Source organism: Pristiophorus japonicus, chromosome 16 (genome assembly GCF_044704955.1).
Source record: "Pristiophorus japonicus isolate sPriJap1 chromosome 16, sPriJap1.hap1, whole genome shotgun sequence".
In the NCBI taxonomy this organism is placed as follows: Eukaryota; Metazoa; Chordata; class Chondrichthyes; family Pristiophoridae; genus Pristiophorus; species Pristiophorus japonicus.
The window spans coordinates 73,233,688-73,255,826 of NC_091992.1; the positions used below are offsets into that span (position 1 = coordinate 73,233,688).

Below are 22,139 nucleotides of genomic sequence, written 5' to 3' on the forward strand. Positions count from 1 at the left end.
TCGTTGGAAGTGCGTGCATTACAGACGCCATTTGCCACCGTTTGGAGGCCATGTAATGCCTAAGAAACGGGCACTACAGAACCCCAAATCTGCCCCTCTCGGCCCAGGGTTTGAACTCATTGCGAGAAACTTACTTTGAAAATCCGTAACAATGGGAAAAGGTTGAAATGTAGGAGATATAAGTTAACAGTTGGGAGTTGTAGAAATCAGAGGGGGAATCAGGATTTAACTACTTAACACATAATGTAGTTTCTGGCAGAAGGGTCGGTAACCAGAGGTCACGGATTTAAGGTAATTTGCAAAAGAAAAGAGGCGAGATAGGAGGAATGTTTTTATGTAGCGAGTTGTGATCTGGAATGCACTGGCTGAAGGTGTGTAGGAAGCAGATTCAGTAATAACTGGCAAAAGGGAATTGGATATATACTTGAAAAAGAAAAGAATTGCAGGGCTATGGGGACACACAAGGGAGTGGGAATAATTGGATTGATCTTTGAAAGAACTGGCACAGGAACAAGTGGCCGAATAGCCCCCTCTGTGCTGTAAGTTTCTATGATAAAGTTTTTGTGCCTCGTTGATGTTCTGCACAGTGTGCACTGTCCCTTCCCCTCGTTTCCCCAATTAGAAAAGCAAATATACAGATGGCATTGTGTGCAGAGCTGGTGCAATACCTGACAGAGCAACAGGTAGATTGAGTGATTAATTGAATTCCGTGTCTTCATTTACTTTAGGTACTGACTTCCCAGAGGGCAAAAAACGCTACCGGTACACCAAATCGGATAGTTTGTACCTGAAACAGCGGTTGGATGAGATGAAGACTGTTCTGAGACATCTGGACTTCAGACAACCAGTATGTTGGTCAGAACTGCACACAAGTGTCATTACCAGTACTGTAACCCAGTATCAGCACCTGTACATTGCAGCACAAACATCCTAACCCAACACACAACATAGTGTAATATGTCTCTTTGTTCATGACCACAAATATCTCACAGCATTGCCACCACAAATGACAGACCTGTACCCACCAATACTGTACCCCAGTGTTATACAGGGACAGAACTGTACCCACTAATACTGTACCCCAGTGTTATACAGTGACAAACCTGTACCCACCAGTACTGTACCCCAGTGTTGTACAGTGACAGACCTGTACCCACCAGTACTGTACTCCAGTGTTATACAGTGACAGACCTGTACCCACCAGTACTGTACCCCAGTGTTATACAGTGACAGACCTGTCCCCACCAGTACCGTACCCCAGTGTTATACTGTGACAGACCTGTCCCCACCAGTACTGTACCCCAGTGTTATACAGTGACAGACCTGTACCCACCAGTACTGTACCCCAGTGTTATACAGTGACAGACCTGTACCCACCAGTACTGTACCCCAGTGTTATACAGTGACAGACCTGTACCCACAGTACTGTACCTCAGTGTTATACAGTGACAGACCTGTACCCACCAGTATTGTACCCCAGTGTTATACAGTGACAGACCTGTACCCACCAGTACTGTACCCCAGTGTTATATAGTGACAGACCTGTACCCCAGTGTTATACAGTGACAGACCTGTACCCACCAGTACTGTACCCCAGTGTTATACAGTGACAGACCTGTACCCACAGTACTGTACCTCAGTGTTATACAGTGACAGACCTGTACCCACCAGTATTGTACCCCAGTGTTATACAGTGACAGACCTGTACCCACCAGTACTGTACCCCAGTGTTATATAGTGACAGACCTGTACCCCAGTGTTATACAGTGACAGACCTGTACCCACCAGTACTGTACCCCAGTGTTATACAGTGACAGACCTGTCCCCACCAGTACTGTACCCCAGTGTTATACAGTGACAGACCTGTACCCACCAGTACTGTACCCCAGTGTTATATAGTGACAGACCTGTACCCCAGTGTTATACAGTGACAGACCTGTACCCACCAGTACTGTACCCCAGTGTTATACAGTGACAGACCTGTACCCACCAGTACTGTACCCCAGTGTTATACAGTGACAGACCTGTATCCACCAGTACTGTACCCCAGTGTTATATAGTGACAGACCTGTACCCACCAGTACTGTACCCCAGTGTTATACAGTGATAGACCTGTACCCACCAGTACTGTACCCCAGTGTTTTAGTGAGTTATCCACTGGCCGCATCTTCTGATCCTAGGTGATAGGAATCATGCCACTCATTTTCAGACTGCTGGAGTACTTGGAAATAAAGAGAGCAGCTGTGGTAAACTGAGATTGCATTGTCCAAACTTTAGAACCAGCCCAGCCTCAATCATTGCCCCAGCCGCTAGCATTGCCCCAGCCTCTAGCGCAACCCTGACCTCAAAACCGCTCCGACTCTCAGCACTGCCTCGCAATTTAATTTATTGTCTTCCGTTTTTATGCTGTGCGCATTAGTGATGGTTGCAGGTGCTTTAGACATTTACTGGTTTTTGATATGGAGAGCGGTGCAGTGTCTGAACACTGCTCTCTCTTTCTTTCATCAATCAGAGTGCCACCAATTGCTTTTGGGCCTGATTTGCATTGTCCAGAATGGTAGCTGTCAGAACCCATAACCATCAGGTTCAGGAGGCTATCGGGAGCATGGAGTGCCCTCACTTATGTCAATAACGGATTGTCAGCCTGAAGCCGCCAGTTGACTCCAGCAAACACTCATATCCCGGGTTACCGGTGTGTTTTCTCCCCGCAGGACATTGATCAGCTGGAGGTGATTGGAACCGTGCATCCCTTCAGCTCGACGTCAGTGGAACGCTTCATGGTGGTTGGGGATCCGCCTACATCAGACAGTAAAGAGAGCATGTAAGTATCACCGTGCAACCGGGCAATTGCACACTGTGTTTGTTGGATGTCCACGTTCAGTGGAACTATTCCATTGTGTATCCTGCGGATGAACGAACAACAGAGTTTCTATTCCGATCAATTGATATTCGTTGATCTAAGGCATTGCTCACAGACAAAATTAAAAATAAAGAGTTTAGTTTCTCTTATCTAACTATCTCTCTTTATTTCTGACTCCCTCTTTCTTCCCTGAATCTGAACGATCTTTTGCAATTTCTGTCTCAAAATATCCCTCCCTTCTGTATGTCTGCCCGGTCTTTTGTCCGCTCCTTTATGTCTTTACTTCACGTGTCCTCTTTATTCCCTCGTCCTTCCTCACATCCATCTCATCATCATCATCATAGACAATCCCTCGAATCGAGGAAGACTTGCTTCCACTCTTAGAATGAGTCCTTAGGTGGCTGAACAGTCCAATAGGAGAGCCACAGTCCCTGTCACAGATGGGACAGATAGTCGTTGAGGGAAGGGGTGGGTGGGACTGGTTTGCTGCACGCTCTTTCCGCTGCCTGGTTTCTGCATGCTCTCGGCTGAGACTCGAGGTGCTCAGCACCCTCCCGGATGCACTTCCTCCACTTAGGGCGGTCTTTGGCCAGAGACTCCCAGGTGTCGGTGGGGATGTTGCACTTTATCAGGGAGGTTTTGAGGGTGTCCTTGTAACGTTTCCTCTGCCCACCTTTGGCTCGTTTGCCGTGAAGGAGCTCCAAGTAGAGCGCTTGCTTTGGGAGTCTCGTGTCTGGCATGCGGACAATGTGGCCCGCCCAGCGGAGCTGATCAAGTGTGGTCACATCCATCTAGCCACTCATTGTATGACAGTTCGACACTTCCTTCATCTGTCTTATTTTGTATTTTGAATTAATTTTTCCATCTGACGTCCCTTTCCTCCCGATGGTGAAGTGATTGATCAGTGGGTGAAGTGATTGATCAGTGGGTGAAGTGATTGATCAGTGGGCGATGTGATTGATCAGTGGGCGATGTGATTGATCAGTGGGTGAAGTGATTGATCAGTGGCTGATGTGATTGATCAATGGGTGAAGTGATTGATCAGTGGACGATGTGATTGATAAGTGGATGAAGTGATTGATCAGTTGGTGAAGTGATTGATCAGTGGGTGAAACATAGAAACATAGAAAATAGATGCAGGAGTAGGCCCTTCGGCCCTTCGAGCCTGCACCACCATTCAATAAGATCATGGCTAATCATTCCCTCAGTACCCCTTTCCTGCTTTCTCTCCATACCCTTTGATCCCCTGAGCCGTAAGGGCCATATCTAACTCCCTCTTGAATATATCCAATGAACTGGCCTCAACAACTCTCTGCGGCAGAGAATTTCACAGGTTAACAACTCTCTGAGTGAAGAAGTTTCTCCTCATCTCAGTCCTAAATGGCCTACCCCTTATCCTAAGACTGTGTCCCCTGGTTCTGGACTTCCCCAACATCGGGAACATTCTACCCGCATCTAACCTGTCCAGTCCCATCAGAATCTTATACATTTCTATGAGATCCCTCTATTCCTTCTAAACTCCAATATATAAGGGCCCAGTTGATCCAGTCTCTCCTCATATGTCAGTCCAGCCATCCCAGGAATCAGTCTGATGAACCTTCGCTGCACTCCCTCAATAGCAAGAACGTCCTTCCTCAGATTAGGAGACCAAAACTGAATACATTATTCCAGGTGAGGCCTCACCAAGACCCTGTACAACTGCAGTAAGACCTTCCTGCTCCTATACTCAAATCCCCTAGCTATGAAGGCCAACATACCATTTGCCTTCTTCACCGCCTGCTGTACCTGTATGCCAACTTTCAATGACTGATGAACCATGACACCCAGGTCTCGTTGCACCTCCCCTTTTCCTAATCTGCTGCCATTCAGATAATATTCTGTCTTCGCGTTTTTGCCCCCAAAGTGGATAACCTCACATTTATCCACATTTTACTGCATCTGCCATGCATTTGCCCACTCACCTAACCTGTCCAAGTCACCCTGCATCCTCTTAACGTCCCCCTCACAGCTCACACCGCCACCCAGTTTTGTGTCTTCTGCAAACTTGGAAATATTACACTCAATTCCTTCATCCAAATCATTGATGTATATTGTAAAGAGCTGGGATCCCAGCACTGAGCCCTGCGGCACCCCACTAGTCACTGCCTGCCATTCTGAAAGGGACCCGTTTATCCCGACTCTCTGCTTCCTGTCTGCCAACCAGTTCTCTATCCACGTCAGTATATTACCCCCAATATCATGTGCTTTGATTTAGCACACCAATCTCTTGTGTGGGACCTTGTCAAAAGCCTTTTCAAAGTCCAAATACACCACATCCACTGGTTCTCCCTTGTCCACTCTACTAGTTACGTCCTCAAAAAATTCCAGATTTGTCAAGCATGATTTCCCCTTCATAAATCCATGCTGACTTGGACCGATCCTGTCACTGCTTTCCAAATGCGCTGCTATTTCATCCTTAATAATTGAATCCAACATTTTCCCCACTACTGATGCCACTTTCTCTCTCCCTCCCTTTTTAAAAAGTGGTGTTACATTAGCTACCCTCCAGTCCATAGGAACTGATCCAGAGTCGATAGACTGTTGGAAAATGATCACCAATGCATCCATTATTTCTAGGGCCACTTCCTTAAGTACTCTGGGATGCAGACTATCAGGCCCCGGGGATTTATCGGCCTTCAATCCCATCAATTTCCCGCCTAATAAGAATATCCTTCAGTTCCTCCTTCTCACTAGATCCTCGGTCCCCTAGTACTTCCTGAAGGTTATTTGTGTCTTCCTTCGTGAAGACAGAACCAAAGTATTTGTTCAATTGGTCTGCCATTTCTTTGTTCCCCATTATAAAGTCACCTGATTCTACGTTTGTCTTCACTAATCTTTTTCTCTTCACATATCTATAGAAGCTTTTGCAGTCAGTTATTATGTTCCCGGCAAGCTTCTTCTCGTACTCTATTTTCCTCCTCTTAATTAAACCCTTTGTCCTCCTCTGCTGGATTCTAAATTTCTCCCAGTCCTCAGGTTTGCTGCTTTTTTTGGCGAATTTATATGCCTCTTCCTTGGATTTAACACTATCCTTAATTTCCCTTGTTAGCCACGGTTGAGCCACCTTCCCCATTTTATTTTTACTCCAGACAGGGATGTACAATTGCTGAAGTTCATCCATGTGATCTTTAAATGTTTGCCATTGCCTATCGACCGTTAACCCTTTAAGTATCATTTGCCAGTCTATTCTAGCCAGTTCATGCCTCAAACCATCGAAGTTACCTTTCCTTAAGTTCAGGAGCCTAGTTTCTGAATTAACTTTGTCACTCTCCATCCTAATAAAGAATTCTACCATGTTATGGTCACTCTTCCCCAAGGGGCCTCGCACAACAAGATTGCTAATTAGTCCTTTCTCATTCCACATCACCCAGTCTAGGATGGCCAGCCCCCTAGTTGGTTCCTCAACATATTGATTGATCAGTGGGTGATGTGATTGATCAGTGGGCGATGTGATTGATAGTGGGTGAAGTGATTGATCAGTGGGCGATGTGATTGATCAGTGGACGAAGTGATTGATCAGTGGTCGAAGTGATTGATCAGTGGTCGAAGTGATTGATCAGTGGGTGAAGTGATTGATCAGTGGGTGAAGTGATTGATCAGTGGGTGAAGTGATTGATCAGTGGGTGAAGTGATTGATCAGTGGGTGATGTGATTGATCAATGGGTGAAGTGATTGATCAGTGGGTGAAGTGATTGATCAGTGGGTGAAGTGATTGATCAATGGGTGAAATGATTGATCAATGGGTGATGTGATTCATCAATGGATGAAGAACATAAGAAAGAGGAACAGGAGTAGGCCATTTGGCCCCTCGAGCCTGCTCCGCCATTCAATAAGATCATGGCTGATCTGATTTTGACCTCAACTCCATTTCCCTGCCCGTTCCCCATAACCCTTGATTCCCATATCGTTCAAAAATCTGTCTATCTCCTCCTTAAATATATTCAATGACCCAGCCTCCCTTGCTCGCTGGGGCAGAAAAATCCACAGATTTATGACCCTCTGAGAGAAAAAATTCCTCCTCATCTTAGTTTTAAATGGGTAGCTCCTTATTCTTAAACTATGGCCCCTAGTTCTATATCCTCTCTGCATCTACCCTGTCAACCCCCTCAGTATCTTATATGTTTCTGTAAGATCACCTCTCATTCTTCTAAACTCCAATGAGCATAGGCCCAAACTGCTCAACCTTTCTTCATAAGTCAAACTCTTCATCTCAGGAATCAACCTAGTGAACCTTCTCTGAACTGCCTCCAATGCAAGTATATCCTTCCTTAAATAAGGAGACCAAAACTGTACGCAATACTCCAGGTGTGGCCTCACCAACACCCTATATAGTTGTAGCAGGACTTCTCTGCTTTTATACTCTATCCCCCTTACAATAAAGGCCAACATTGCATTTGCCTTCCTGATTACTTGCTGTACCTACAAACTAATTTTTTGTGTTTCATGCACAAGGACCCCCATGTCCCTTTGTACTGCAGCATATTGTAATCTTTCTCCATTTAAATAATAATTTGCTTTTTTATTTTTCCTGCCAAAGTGGATAACCTCAATACTTTCCCACATTATACTCCATCTGCCAAATGTTTGCCGACTCTCTTAGGCTATCTATATCCCTTTGCAGATTCTTTGTGTCCTCCTCACAACTTCCTTTCCCACCCATCTTTGTATCATCAGCAAACTTGGCTACATTACACTCGGTCCCTTCATCCAAGTCATTAATATAGATTGTAAATAGTTGAGGCCCCAGTACCGATCCCTGTGGCACCCCGCTAGTTACCGTTTGCCAACCATAGTTGTGATCGTGATTGTTTTAAGTTCCCCCTCCCTATAGCCCCTTGATTATCAATTATTGGGATATTTTTAACGCCTTCCACCGTGAAGACCGATACAAAATATTTCTTCAAAGCCTCTGCCATTTCCCTGTTCTCCATTATTAATTCCACAGTCTCACCCTCTAACGGACTAATGTTTACTTTAGCTACCCTCTTCCTTTTTATATACCTGTAGAAGCTCTTACTGTTTGTTTTTATATTTCTTGCTAGTTTACTCTCGTAATCCATCTTCTCTCTCTATTATTTTTTTAGTCGTTCTTTGCTGGTTGTTTTAATTTTCCAATCCTCTGGCCTCCCACTAATCTTGGCAATGTTGTATGCCATTGTTTTCAATTTGATACCATCCTTTACTTCCTTAGCGAGTCACGGATGGTTCATCCTTCTCTTAAAGTCTTTCCGGCTCACTGTAATATATTTCTGTTGAGAGTTATGAAATATCTCCTTAAAAGTCTGCCACTGCTCATCAACTGTCTTACACTTTAATCTATTTTTCCAGTCCACTATAGCCAACTCTGCCTTCACACCTTTGTAATCGCCTTTATTTACGATCAGGACACTGGTTGGAGACCCAACTTTCTCACCCTCCAACTGAATTTGAAATTCAACCGTGCTATGATCACTCTTTCCTAGAGGATCCTTTACTAAAAGATCATTAATTAATCCTGTCTCATTACACAGTACCAGATCTAGAATAGCCTGCTCCCCGATTGGCTCCACAACATACTGTTCAAGGAAACTATCCCAGATACACTCTATGAGCTCTTCCTCAACACTACCTTGGCCAATTGTTGTCCAATCAATATGAAGATTAAAATCGCCCATGATTATTGCTTTACCTTTCTTACAAGCCTCCATTATTTCTTGACTCATACTCTGTCCTACAGTGTGGCTACTGTTAGGGGATCTGCAGACTACTTCCACTAGTGACTTCTTCTCCGTATTATTTCTTATCTCCACCCAAACTGATTTTACATCTTGATCCGCTGAGCCAATATAATTTCTCATTACTGCACTGAGATCCTTTATTAACAGAGCTGCCCGCCTCCTTTTCCTTTCTGTCTATCCTTCTGAAATGTCAAATACCCCTGAATATTCAGTTCCCAGCCTTGGTCATCTTGCAACCACACTACTGTAATGGTTTCAGATCATACCCATTTATATCTATTTGTGCCGTCAACTCATCTATCTTATTATGGATGCTGCGTGCATTCAGATAAAGAGCTTTTAATTTCATATTTTTACCATGAAGGCCAACATTCCATTTGCCTTCCTGATTACTTGCTGTACCTGCACGCTAACTTTTTGTGTTTCATGCACAAGGATCCCCAGATCCCGCTGTACCACTGTATTTTGTAATCTCTCCCCATTTAAATAATAATTAGCTTTTTTATTTTTCCTGCCAAAGTGGATAACCTCACACTTTCCGACATTATACTCCATTTGCCAAATGTTTGCCCACTCTTAGCCTGTCTATATCCCTTTGCAGATTCTTTGCGCCCTCCTCACAACTTGCTTTCCCACCTATCTTTGTATCATCGGCAAATTTGGCTACATTGCACTTGATCCCTTCATTCAGTCATTAATATAGATTGTAAATAGCTGAGGCCCCAGCACTGATCCCTGTGGCACCCCACTAGTTACCGTTTGCCAACCTGAAAATGACCCATTTATCACTACTCTCTATTTTCTGTTAGTTAGCCGATCCTCTATCCATGCTAATATATTACCCCCAACCCCGTGAGCTCTTATCTTGTGCAGTAACCTTTTATATGGCACCTTGTCGAATGCCTTCTGGAAATCCAAATACATTACAGCCACTGGTTCCCCATTATCCATCCTGTTCGTTACATCCTCAAAAAACTCCAGCAAATTTGTCAAACATGATTTCCTTTTCATAAAACCATGCTGACTCTGCTTGACTGCAATATGATTTTCTAAATGTCCTGCTACTACTTCCTTAATAATGGACTCCAGCATTTTCCCAATGACAGATGTTAAGCTAACTGGTCTATAGTTTCCTGCTTTCTGTCTCCCTCTCTTAAATAAGGGCATTGCATTTGCTGTTTTCCAATCCACTGGGACCTCTCCAGAATCCAGGGAATGTTGGTAGATTACAATCACTATCTCTGCAGCCACTTCTTTTAAGACCCTAGGATGTAGGCCATCAGGTCCAGGGGACTTGTCCATCTTTAGACCCATTAGATTGCCGAGTAACTTTTCTCTAGTGATAGTGATTGTTTTAAGTTCCCCTCCCAATAGCCCCTTGATTATCAATTATTGGGATGCTTTTAGTGCCTTCTACCGTGAAAACCGATACAAAATATTTGTTCAAAGTCTCTGCCATTTCCCTGTTCCCCATTATTAATTAGCCAGCCTCATCCTCTAAGGGACTGATGTTTACCTTAGCTACTATCATCATTTTTATATTCCTGTAGAAGCTCTTACTGTCTGTTTTTATATTTTTTGCTAGTTCACTCTCACATGCTATCTTCTCTATCTTTATAATTATTTTAGTCATCCTTTGCTGATTTCTAAAAATTTCCCAAACCTCTGGCCTTCCACTGTTCTTCGTAACATCGTATGCCTTTGTTTTTAATTTGATACCATCCTTTACTTTCTTACTTAGCTACGGATGGTTCATCCTTCTCTTAAGAGTCTTTCTTTCTCACTGGAATAAATCTTTGCTGAGAGTCATGAAATATCTCCTTAAATGTCTGCCCCTGCTCATCTACTATCTTACCTTTTAATATATTTTCCCAGTCCACTTTAACCAACTCTGCCTTCATACCTTTGTATTTACCTTCGTTTAAGTTCAGGACAGTAGTTTGAGACCTACCGTATATACTCGCGTATCCTGCGATCTCGCGTATCATGCGACCCCTAAATTTTCGTCCCCAAAACATGATTTTACCATATATCTCATGTATCATGCGAGTCACTTTTTTGAGATCGAATACAGACCTTAACATGAAACATCGAGTGGATTCTGCTCTCTCTCCGTACTCTCTCTCCGTGCTCTCTCTCCGTGCTCTCTCTCCGTACTCTCTCTCCGTACTCTCTCTCCGTGCTCTCTCTCCGTACTCTCCCCCCCCGACCTCCGCGACTCTCTCTCCCCCCCCGACCTCCACGACTCTCTCTCCCCCCCCGACCTCCGCGACTCTCTCTCCCCCCCCGACCTCCGCGACTCTCTCTCCCCCTGAAGAGAAGAATTTCAGCAGGAGTCAAATGGATTTTTTTTTGCATTGGGAGGATGTAGTTAGTGGTGTGCTGCAGGAACTTGGCTTGTTTTCCACATAAACTAATGATTTGGTCATGAGTATCGAGGAACTAATATCAACCAGGGATATTCGATTTACAACCATCATGGAGAGTGAGAGGAGAAACCAAGAGAAATGTCTTTACATAGAGGATTGTTGGAGCATGCCGAGATTCAGCGTGGATACGGTCTGCTTAACAGCCTAACAGCCTAATCTTGGCCAGCACTTCACACCCGCAAATTTTGTATCTCGCGTATCATGCGACCCCCCAAATTTAGGTTACAATTTAGGTCTTCAAAAGTCGCATGATACGCGAGTATATACGGTAGCTTTCTCACCCTCAAACTGAATTTGAAATTCTACCAAGCTATGATCACTCTTCCCAAGAGGATCCTTTACTATAAGATAATTAATTAATCCAGTCTCGTTACACATTACCAGATCTAGAATAGCCTGCTCCCTGGTTGGTTCCACAACATATTGTTCCAAGAAACCATCCCGCATACACTCTATGAACTCTTCCTCAAGGCTACCTTTGCCAATTTGATTTGTCCAATCAATATGAAGATTAAAATCGCCCATGATTATTGCTGTACCTTTCTTACAAGCCTCCATTATTTCTTGATTTATACTCCGTCCTACAGTGTGGCTTATGTTTGGAGGCCTATAAACTACTCCCACCAGTGACTTCTTTCCCTTATTATTTGTTATCTCCACCCAAACTGATTCTATACCTTGATCTTCTGAGCCAGTATCATTTCTTACTACTGCACTGATCTCATTCTTTATTAACAGAACTAGCCCACCTCCTTTTCCTTTCTGCCTATTATTCCAAAATGGCAAATACCCCTGAATATTCAGTTCCCAGCCTTGGTCACCTTGCAACCACGTCTCTGTAATGGCTTTCAGATCATACCTATTTATTTCTATTTATGCCGTCAACTCATCTATCTTGTTATGAATGCTGTGTGCATTCAGATAAAGAGCATTTAATTTTGTGATGTGATTGATCAGTGGGTGATAATGTGACTGATCAGTGGGTGATAATATGATGTGTTAATCTTTGTTTCACAATACTCAGTTCCTTTTTTGTGGTATTTTCTAGTGCAGTTCTGGAGGACTACCCTGACGTGATTGAGGATCCAATCATCGGTCCATCCATTATGTTCTGTGGCCATCCGGCTCGTTGGCTGAACGACAACAGCTCCCATAAGGTACAACAGTTACAGTCAATGCAGCTCAACAACTATGTTAATGGGCGAGGGAGCTAGGTGGTGTAGGTTAGACATTGCCCCTTTTACCATTGGGACCTTGTTGCAAATCTAGCCTCGACTAAGGGCATGAAGTATACAGTATATGAAATTATTTTAGCAATCCAGTAAACAAGAGCAATAGGGGTGTTCCAGGTTGGTCTGAAACACAATATTGGGGCAGATTAGGGGAAGTTTCGCTATCCTGTGCTGTACCTGCCCTGGGAGTGTTTGATGGGACAATGTAGAGGGAGCTTTACTCTGTATCTAACCCGTGCTGTACGTGCCTTGGGAGAGTTTGATGGGACAGTGAGAGGGAGCTTTACTCTGTATCTAACCCGTACTATACCTGCTCTGGGAGTGTTTGATAAGACAGTGTAGAAGGAGATTTACTCTGTATCTAACCTGTGACGTACCTGCTCTGTTAGTGTTTCATAGAATCATAGAAATTTACAGCATGAAAGGAAGCCATTCAGTCCATCGTGTCCTGTCGGCCGACCAAGAGCTACCCAGTCTAATCCCACTTTCCAGCTCTTGGTCCGTAGCCCTGTAGGTTACGGCACTTCAAGTGCACCGCCAAGTATTTTTTTAATGTGGTGAGGGTTCCTGCCTCTACCACCCTTTCAGGCAGTGAGTTCCAGACTCCCACCACCCTCTGGGTGAAGAAATTTCCCCTCATCTCTTCCCTAAACCTCCCCCAATTACTTTAAATCTATGCCCCCTGGTTGTTGACCCCTCTGCCAAGGCAAATAGGTCCTTTCTATCCACTCTATCTAGGCCCCTCATAATGTAGTACACCTCAATCAGGTCTCCCCTCAGCCTCCTCTGTTCCGAAGAAAACAGACCCAGCATCTCCAATCTTTCCTCATAGCCAAAATTCTTCAGTCCAGGCAACATTCTTGTAAATGTCCTCTGCACCCTTTCCAGTGCAATCACATCTTTCCTGTAATGTGGTGATCAGAACTGCACACAGTAACATAGAAACATAGAAAATAGGTGCAGGAGTAGGCTATTCGGCCCTTCAAGCCTGCACCACCATTCAATAAGATCATGGCTGATCATTCCCTCAGTACCCCTTTCCTGCTTTCTCTCCATACCCCTTGATCCCCTTAGCCATCAGGGCCATATCTAACTCCCTCTTGAATATATCCAATGAACTGGCCTCAACAACTCTCTGCGACAGGGAATTCCACAGGTTAACAACTCTCTGAGTGAAGAGGTTTCTCCTCATCTCAGTCCTAAATGGCCTACCCCTTATCCTAAGACTGTGTCCCCTGGTTCTGGACTTCCCCAATATCGGGAACATTCTACCCGCATCTAACCTGTCGCGTCCCGTCAGAATCTTATATGTTTCTATGAGATCCCCCCCTCATCCTTTTAAGCTCCAATGTTTAAAGGCCCAGTTGATCCAGTCTCTCCTCATATGTCAGTCCTGCCATCCCTGGAACCTTCGCTGCACTCCCTCAATAGCAAAAGCATCCTTCCTCAGATTAGGAGACCAAAACTGAACACAATATTCCAGATGAGACCTCACCAAGGCCCTGTACAATTGCAGTAAGACCTCCCTGCTCCTATACTCAAATCCCCTAGCTATGAAGGCCAACATACCATTTGCCTTCTTCACTGCCTGCTTACCTTTATGCCAACTTTCAATGACTGATGAACCATGACACCCAGGTCTCGTTGCACCTCCCCTTTTCCTAATCTGCCACCATTCAGATAATATTCTGCCTTCATGTTTTTGCCACAAAAGTGGATAACCTCACATTTATCCACATTATACTGCATCTGCCATGCATTTGCCCACTCACCTAACCTGTCCAAGTCACCCTGCAGCCTCCTAGCGTCCCACTCACAGCTCACACCGCCACCCAGTTTAGTGTCATCTGCAAACTTGGAGATATTACATTCAATTCCTTCATCCAAATCATTGATGTATATTGTAAAGAGCTGGGGTCCCAGCACTGAACCCTGCGGCACTCCACTAGTCACTGCCTGCCATTCTGAAAGGGACCCGTTTATCCCGACTCTCTGCTTCCTGTCTGCCAACCAGTTCTCTATCCACGTCAGTATATTACCCCCAATACCATGTGCTTTGATTTTGCACACCAATCTCTTGTGTGGGACCTTGTCAAAAGCCTTTTGAAAGTCCAAATACACCACACCCACTGGTTCTCCCTTGTCCACTCTACTAGTTACATCCTCAAAAAATTCCAGACGATTTGTCAAGCATGATTTCCCCTTCATAAATCCATGCTGACTTGAACCGATCCTGTCACTGCTTTCCAAATGCGCTGTTATTTCATCCTTAATAATTGAGTCCAACATTTTCCCCACTACTGATATCAGGCTAACCGGTCTACAATTAACCGCTTTCTCTCTCCCTCCCTTTTTAAAAAGTGGTGTTACATTAGCTATCCTCCAGTCCATAGGAACTGATCCAGAGTTGATAGATTGTTGGAAAATGATCATCAATGCATCCACTATTTCTAGGGCCAATTCCTTAAGTACTCTGGGATGCAGAATATCGGCCTTCAAGCCCATCAATTTCCCTAACACAATTTCCCGCCTAATAAGGATATCCTTCAGTTCCTCCTTCTCACTAGACCCTTGGTCCCCTAGTACTTCCTGAAAGTTATTTGTGTCTTCCTTCGTGAAGACAGAACCAAAGTATTTGTTCAATTGGTCTGCCATTTCTTTGTTCCCCATTATAAAGTCACCTGATTCTACGTTTGTCTTCACTAATCTTTTTCTCTTCACATATCTATAGAAGCTTTTGCAGTCAGTTATTTTGTTCCCGGCAAGCTTCTTCTCGTACTCTATTTTCCCCCTCTTAATTAAACCCTTTGTCCTCCTCTGCTGAATTCTAAATTTCTCCCAGTCCTCCGGCTTGCTATTTTTTCTGGCCAATTTATATGCCTCTTCCTTGGACTTAACACTATTCTTAATTTCCCTTGTTAGCCACGGTTGAGCCACCTTCCCCATTTTTACTCCAGACAGGGATGTACAATTGCTGTTCATCTATGTGATCTTTAAATGTTTGCCATTGCCTATCGACCGTTAACCCTTTAAGTATCATTTGCCAGTCTATTCTAGCCAATTCATGCCTCAAACCATCGAAGTTACCTTTCCTTAAGTTCAGGACCCTAGTTTCTGAATTAACTGTGTCACTCTCCATCTTAATAAAGAATTCTGCCATGTTATGGTCACTCTTCCCCAAGGGGTCTCGCACAACAAGATTGCTAATTAGCCCTTTCTCATTACACATCACCCAGTCTAGGATGGCCAGCTCCCTAGTTGGTTCCTCGACATATTGGTCTAGAAAACCATCCCTAATACACTCCAGGAAATCCTCCTCCACCGCATTGCTACCAGTTTGGTTAGCCCAATCAATATGTAAATTAAAGTCACCCATGATAACTGCTGTACCTTTATTGCATGCATCCCTAATTTCTTGTTTGATACTGTCCCCAACCTCACTACTACTGTTTGGTGGTCTATACACAACTCCCACTAGCGTTTTCTGCCTTTGTTATTCCGTAGCTCCACCCATACCGATTCCACATCATCCAAGCTAATGTCCTTTCTTACTATTGCATTAATTTCCTTTTTAACCAGCAATGCCACCCCGCCTCCTCTTCCTTTCTGTCTATCCTTCCTAAATGTTGAATACCCCTGGATGTTGAGTTCCCAGCCTTGGTCACCCTGGAGCCATGTCTCCGTGATGCCAATTACATCATACCCGTTAACTGCTATCTGCGCAGTTAATTCGTCCACCTTATTCCGAATATTCCTCGCATTGAGGCACAGAGCCTTCAGGCTTGTCTTTCTAACACTCTATGCCCCTTTAGAATTTTGGTGTAATATGGCCCTTTTTTCTTTTTGCCTTAGGTTTCTCTGCCCTCCACTTTTACTTTTCTTCTTTCTATCTTTTGCTTCTGCCACCATTCTACTTCCCTCTGTCTCCCTGCATAGGTTCCCATCCCCCTGCCATATTAGTTTAACTCCTCCCCAACAGCACTAGCAAACACTCCCCCTAGGACATTGGTTCCGGTCCTGCCCAGTTGCATACCGTCCGGTTTGTACTGGTCCCACCTCCCCCAGAACCGGTTCCAATGTCCCAGGAATTTGAATCACTCCCTTATGCACCACTGCTCAAGCCACACATTCATCTGAGCTATCCTGCGGTTCCTACTCTGACTAGCACGTGGCACTGGTAGCAATCCTGAGATTACTACTTTTGAGGTCCTACTTTTTAATTTAGCTCCTAGCTCTCTAAATTCATCTTGTAGGACCTCATCCCATTTGTTTTACCTATATCGTTGGTACCTATATGCACCACGACAACTGGCGGTTCACCCTCCCTGTGGTGTATCTAGCACACAAATCACTGACTCCACACGGTCTGGTGTAAGTCTAACTGCTGTGACCTTCGTCCTTTATTGTTCAGCTCCAGAGTGCCTTTCAGGTGTGGTGGTCAGCCTTTTATAGCGCCTGTTGCAGGCACTTCCAGGTTTCCCACCACAGCGCCCTCTGTGATGTAGCATTGTGCTTACATTACATTTAAGGTACCAGGACGATACACACATCAATACATAACATCACACTCCCTTTGCAGAATGCCCTGCACCCGCTCTGAGACATCCTTGACCCTTGCACCAGGGAGGCAACATACCATCCTGGAGTCTCGGTTGCGGCCGCAGAAACGTCTATCTATTCCCCTTTACAATTGAATCCCCTATCACTATAGCTCTCCCACTCTTTTTCCTGCCCCCCTGTGCAGCAGAGCCACCCACGGTGCCATGAACTTGGCTGCTGCTGCTGCCCTCCCCTGATGAGTCATCCCCCTCAACAGTACCCAAAGCAGTGTATCTGTTTTGCAGGGACCCCTGCACTACCTTCCTTGCACTGCTCTTCCTGTTGGTTATCCATTTCCTATCTGGCTGTGTACCCTTTACCTGCGGTAAGACCAAGTCACTAAACGTGCTATTGACGTAATTCTCAGCATTGTGGATGCTCCAGAATGAATCCACCCGCAGCTCCAGTACCACAATGTGGTCTGTCAGGAGCTGCAGGCGGATGCACTTCCCGCACACGTAGTCGTCAGGGACACTGGAAGAATCTCTGACTTCCCACATAGTACAGGAGGAGCATAACACATGTCCGAGCTATCCGCCATGGCTTAACCCTTAGATACACTTAAATTGGCAACAACAAGGCTAAAGGTTACTTACTGATAAAAGAAAAAGAAAAACTACTTGCCAATCACCAGCCAATCACTTACCCCCATGGCTGTGATGTCACCTTTCGATTTCTTTCTACTTCTTTTTTGCCCTCTCACCCTGCTGCAGCTGCACCAGCTGGGCCTTTATAGGCCTCCACCGATCCCCGGACCCCGATGTTCGCACTCACGCCTCCGACAACTGCTGTGCCTTTTTATTGGCCTCCGCCAGTCCTCGGACTCCCCGCCGCTCGCACTGCGGCCTGACCAGTGTTTTATACAGTTCCAGCTTAACCTCCTTGCTCTTGTTTTCCATCCCTCGACATAAGGGCAAGTATTCAATGTGCCTTCTTAACCATCTTAACCAGCCATCTATCTTCAAGGATCTGTGGACCTGCACTCCAAGGTCCCTTTGTTCCTCTACACGTTTCAGTGTTGTACCATTTCATGTGTATTCCCTTGCCTTGTTAGCCCTCCCCAAATGCATTACCTCACACTTATCCAGATTGAATTCCATTTGCCAAGGTTCTGCCCACCTGACCAGTCCATTGATATCTTCCTGCAGTCCGCAGCTTTCTTCTTCATTATTAACCACATGGCCAATTTAGTGTCATCTGCAAACTTCCTAATCACACCCCCAACATTCAAGTCCAAATCATTGATATATACCACGAAAAGCAAGGGACTTGTCATGTATGTATGTTAATGTATGTATTGTAACACTAGACCACTGAATGTACCGTCACCCTGTATACACCATACCTGTACCACCAGAGGGTGCTACTGCTGGAGACCTAAGGGTCACCTGTACACTGCAGGTAACCAAGTATAAAAGGGAGGTCACCTCTTGATGTCCTCACTCTAGGAGCTGCAATAAAGGACTAAGGTCACTACAGTTCGAATATTATACCCTTACCTCGTGAAGTCGTTATTAGAGTGCTTGCATATACAACAACTGGCGACGAGGTTACAAATTCCCACGTACAATATGTCTAACCTAAGCAACTTCCAACAATTCGCTGATGGGGAAGATTGGGATGCCTTTGTGGAAAGGCCAGAACACTTTTTCATCACCAACAACCTGGCTGGGGACTCACCGACCTCGCTGGCGGACAAGCGCAGAGCCACCTGCTCAGCAGTTGTGGGCCCATTGTCCACGGCCTCATCAGGGACCTGCTGGCCACAGCGAAGACAACAACCAAGACTTATGCGGAGCTTGTAATTATAATACAAGAACAACTCAAACCTAAAGAGAGCATCCTCACAGCCAGACACCGGTTCTACACCCACCGGCAGCCCGAAGCCCAAGAAATTGCTAAATATGCTGCAGATCTGAGAAGATTGGCTGCACCGTGTGGTTTTGGTGACCACCTCACCAAAGCACTAAGGGACATCTTCGTTATTGGAATCGGCCACGAGGGCCTCCTCCATAAACTGCTCTCTGCGGACACTACAATCACCCTGCAGAAGGCAATCAAAGTGAGCCAGGCATTCATAATTTCAGCCTGCAACTCCAAAGGGATGATGACTCACCCCCAGGACTCTAACCCGACGAGTAGTGAACAGAATGGCGCTTTTCAGAGGCAAGGCTGCTGCCTCGAGTCCCGCAATCCCGAGTCCGCCACATGAGGCCAACCGGCTAGCCCCGTGCTGGCGCTATGGAGGGAACCATAGGGCCCACCAATGCTGCTACAAAGATTATACCTGCAAAGGCTGCAACACCAAAAGTCACCTTCAGCGAATGTGCAGAAAAAGTTTTACTGAAGAGTTGGCCGATCACCCGGGCTCCAGCGCTGATGAAGACGAAGCGGCTCAGCCCCTGGAAGAGGTGTACGGAGTGTATACCTGCTCCACCAAGAGTTCCCCCGTGGAAAATGGAAGTAGAAATCAACGGGGTTCCAGTCTCGATGGAGATCGACACAGGGGCGAGCCAATCGCTGATGAATCAGACGGCCTTCGAGAAACTCTGGGACAACCCCGCCAAACTACCCAAAATGTCCCCAATCCAGGCGAAGCTGCTCACCTACACAAAAGGCACCATCCCAGTCGTTGGCAGCGTGGAGGTCCAGGTGTCCCATGGCGACGCGATGCACAAGGATCATTGCCGGTGATGGTCCAATGCCGCTGGGAAGAAGATGGATGAAGCAAGTCCAAATCTGTTGGAGTGACCAAGGCCTCCAGGCCCCGGCGATCGACATCCTACGCGGTCCCAAACTTGGATCCATCGCAGCACCTGAAAATCCTACCGTCCAGCTCCACTGCGCAGCGACAACACAGACTGCACAACTCAACGGCGAGATCATCCAACCTGAACGACCAGACCTCACCTTCCGGGCTTCAGTGGCAGGACTCCGAGGGAAGAAGATCGGCACAGAAGGTAGATTCCCGGTGTCCGTGACAGAACCTGGGGAGAAAAGGATCACCGCAGCCTACCTTGTGGAGAGAAAGAAGATGGCGCCCGCACCACAAGGTAAAGCACCTGAAGTCAAGATGGCCGCGACCAGACCGCGTGGGGCAGCGTTAAGGGAGCAACACGTGTTATCGAGCGGCGAACCGAATTGGGGTAAAGATTGTAAGGCCCTCTTAAAGGAGACCGGCAACCCAAAACAATTAAAGGGACAGTTCCACTCTTGGCACAGCGATGCCGGTGAAACGAATGATAAAAATGTAATTAATGAATGCAGGTATATAAATGTACTATTGAACGGTGATGCCGGCAATGCTAATGAGAAAAATGTAACTAATAGTCCAAAAAGTGATATAAGTGACAAAATTGTACTGTTGAACAGTGATGCTAGTAATGCTAATGAGACGAATGCAACTTACAAAGGCAGGTATCCAAATGTAACCATGCACAGAGATACTGATAGCACACAGGAAAGCGTTGTAACTGACAATGCCAAAGGTAGCCCTCCGTGGGAAACACCCAGATCCGACGGAAATACCCGATGATGTAGCCTGCGCTTCCGGGACCAATGTGATGCCCCAGGGAGGGTTCACACACACCCAGTGGGAGCATACCCACTGCAGGGACAGCAGTCAATGGACAGCACAGCCACCACGACTGGCAACCTGCTCCAATCCACCCCCCCCGGCCACCGGGAGCAAGAGACGAGTACCCTCCAGCTTTCCCAGCGGGATCTGGGATGACCAGACTTCCACCACCATGAAGGGCAGCAGGGCGACCCTACAGCCCCCAATGGAGGACAAGGAGGCCATACCACCCTGTGGCCGTGCCCACCACTAAACGCCACTACCTACCCAATCAACAATGTATGTATCTTACCCATGTACTTGCTCTACCACTGCGGAATCCTTCAACAGTGACATACCCACATGGTCTATGTACGGGGGGGGGAATGGATATATGCAGTCATGAACACATGAATCACACCCGCCACCCATATACCCCTCACCACAACCTCCCACCGTCCACTACTGATCACCTCCCCATGTCATGGCAATAAGGACTCGGGAAAGACTTAGGGGGGAGTGTTGTTATGTATGTATGGTAATGTATGTACTGTAACACTAGACCACTGAATGTACTTTCACCCTGTATACATCATACCTGTACCACCAGAGGGTGCTACTGCTGGAGACCTAAGGGTCACCTGTACACTGCAGGTAACCAAGTATAAAAGGGAGCTCACCTCTTGGTGTCCTCACTCTAGGAGCTGCAATAAAGGACTAAGGTCACTACAGTTCAAGTCCTATACCTTTACCTCGTGGAGTCGTTATTAGAGTGCTTACATATACAACATGACTCAGCACTGAGCCCTGCAGAATCCCACTGGATACAGCCTTCCAGTCACAAAAATACACACCAACCATTACCCTTTGATTCCTGCCTCCAAGCCAATATTGGATACAACTTTTCATTTTGCCCTAGATCCCATAGGCTTTGACTTTTGTGACCAGTCTGCCATGTTGGACCTTATCAAAAGTTTTGCTAAAATCTATACACACTACATTATACAAACTGCCCTAATCGACGCGCCTGTTTGATGAGACAGTGTAGAAAGCGACTTACTCCTTATCTAACCTGTGACATGCCTGCCCTGGGTGTGTTGATGGAACAGTGTAGAGGGAGCTTTACTCTGTATCTAACCCGCGCTGTATCTGCCCTGGGAGTGTTTAATGGCACAGTGTAGAGGGTGCTTTACTCTGTATCGATCCCGTGCTGTACCTGCCCTGGGAGTGTTTGATGGGACAGTGTAGAGGGAGCTTTACTCTGTATCTAACCCCGTGCTGTACCTGCCCTGGGTGTGTTGATGGGACAGTGTAGAGGGAGCTTTACTCTGTATCTAACCCGCGCTGTATCTGCCCTGGGAGTGTTTGATGGGACAGTGTAGAGCGAGCTTTATTCTGTATCTCACCCGTGCTGTACCTGTCCTGAGAGTGTTTGATGGGACATAGAAACATAGAAAATAGGTGCAGGAGTAGGCCATTCGGCCCTTCGAGCCTGCACCACCATTCAATAAGATCATGGCTGATCATTCCCTCAGTACCCCTTTCCTGCTTTCTCACCATACCCCTTGATCCCTTTAGCCGTAAGGGCCATATCTAACTCCCTCTTGAATATATCCAATGAACTGGCATCAACAACTCTCTGCGGTAGGGAATTCCACAGGTTAACAACTCTGAGTGAAGAAGTTTCTCCTCATCTCCGTCCTAAAT

At 45.8% G+C, this 22,139-nt stretch overlaps 1 protein-coding gene across 1 annotated transcript in view; it reads left to right on the forward strand.

The window, feature by feature from the left end:
• mycbpap (mycbp associated protein) overlaps positions 1-22,139 on the forward strand; it is a 158,422-nt gene that overhangs the window by 59,806 nt on the left and 76,477 nt on the right. The window contains exons 8-10 of the mRNA XM_070857425.1: positions 729-847; positions 2,712-2,821; positions 12,094-12,202. Of these exons, the coding sequence (XP_070713526.1) occupies positions 729-847; positions 2,712-2,821; positions 12,094-12,202 (338 nt within the window). The remainder of the gene's footprint in view (positions 1-728; positions 848-2,711; positions 2,822-12,093; positions 12,203-22,139) is intronic.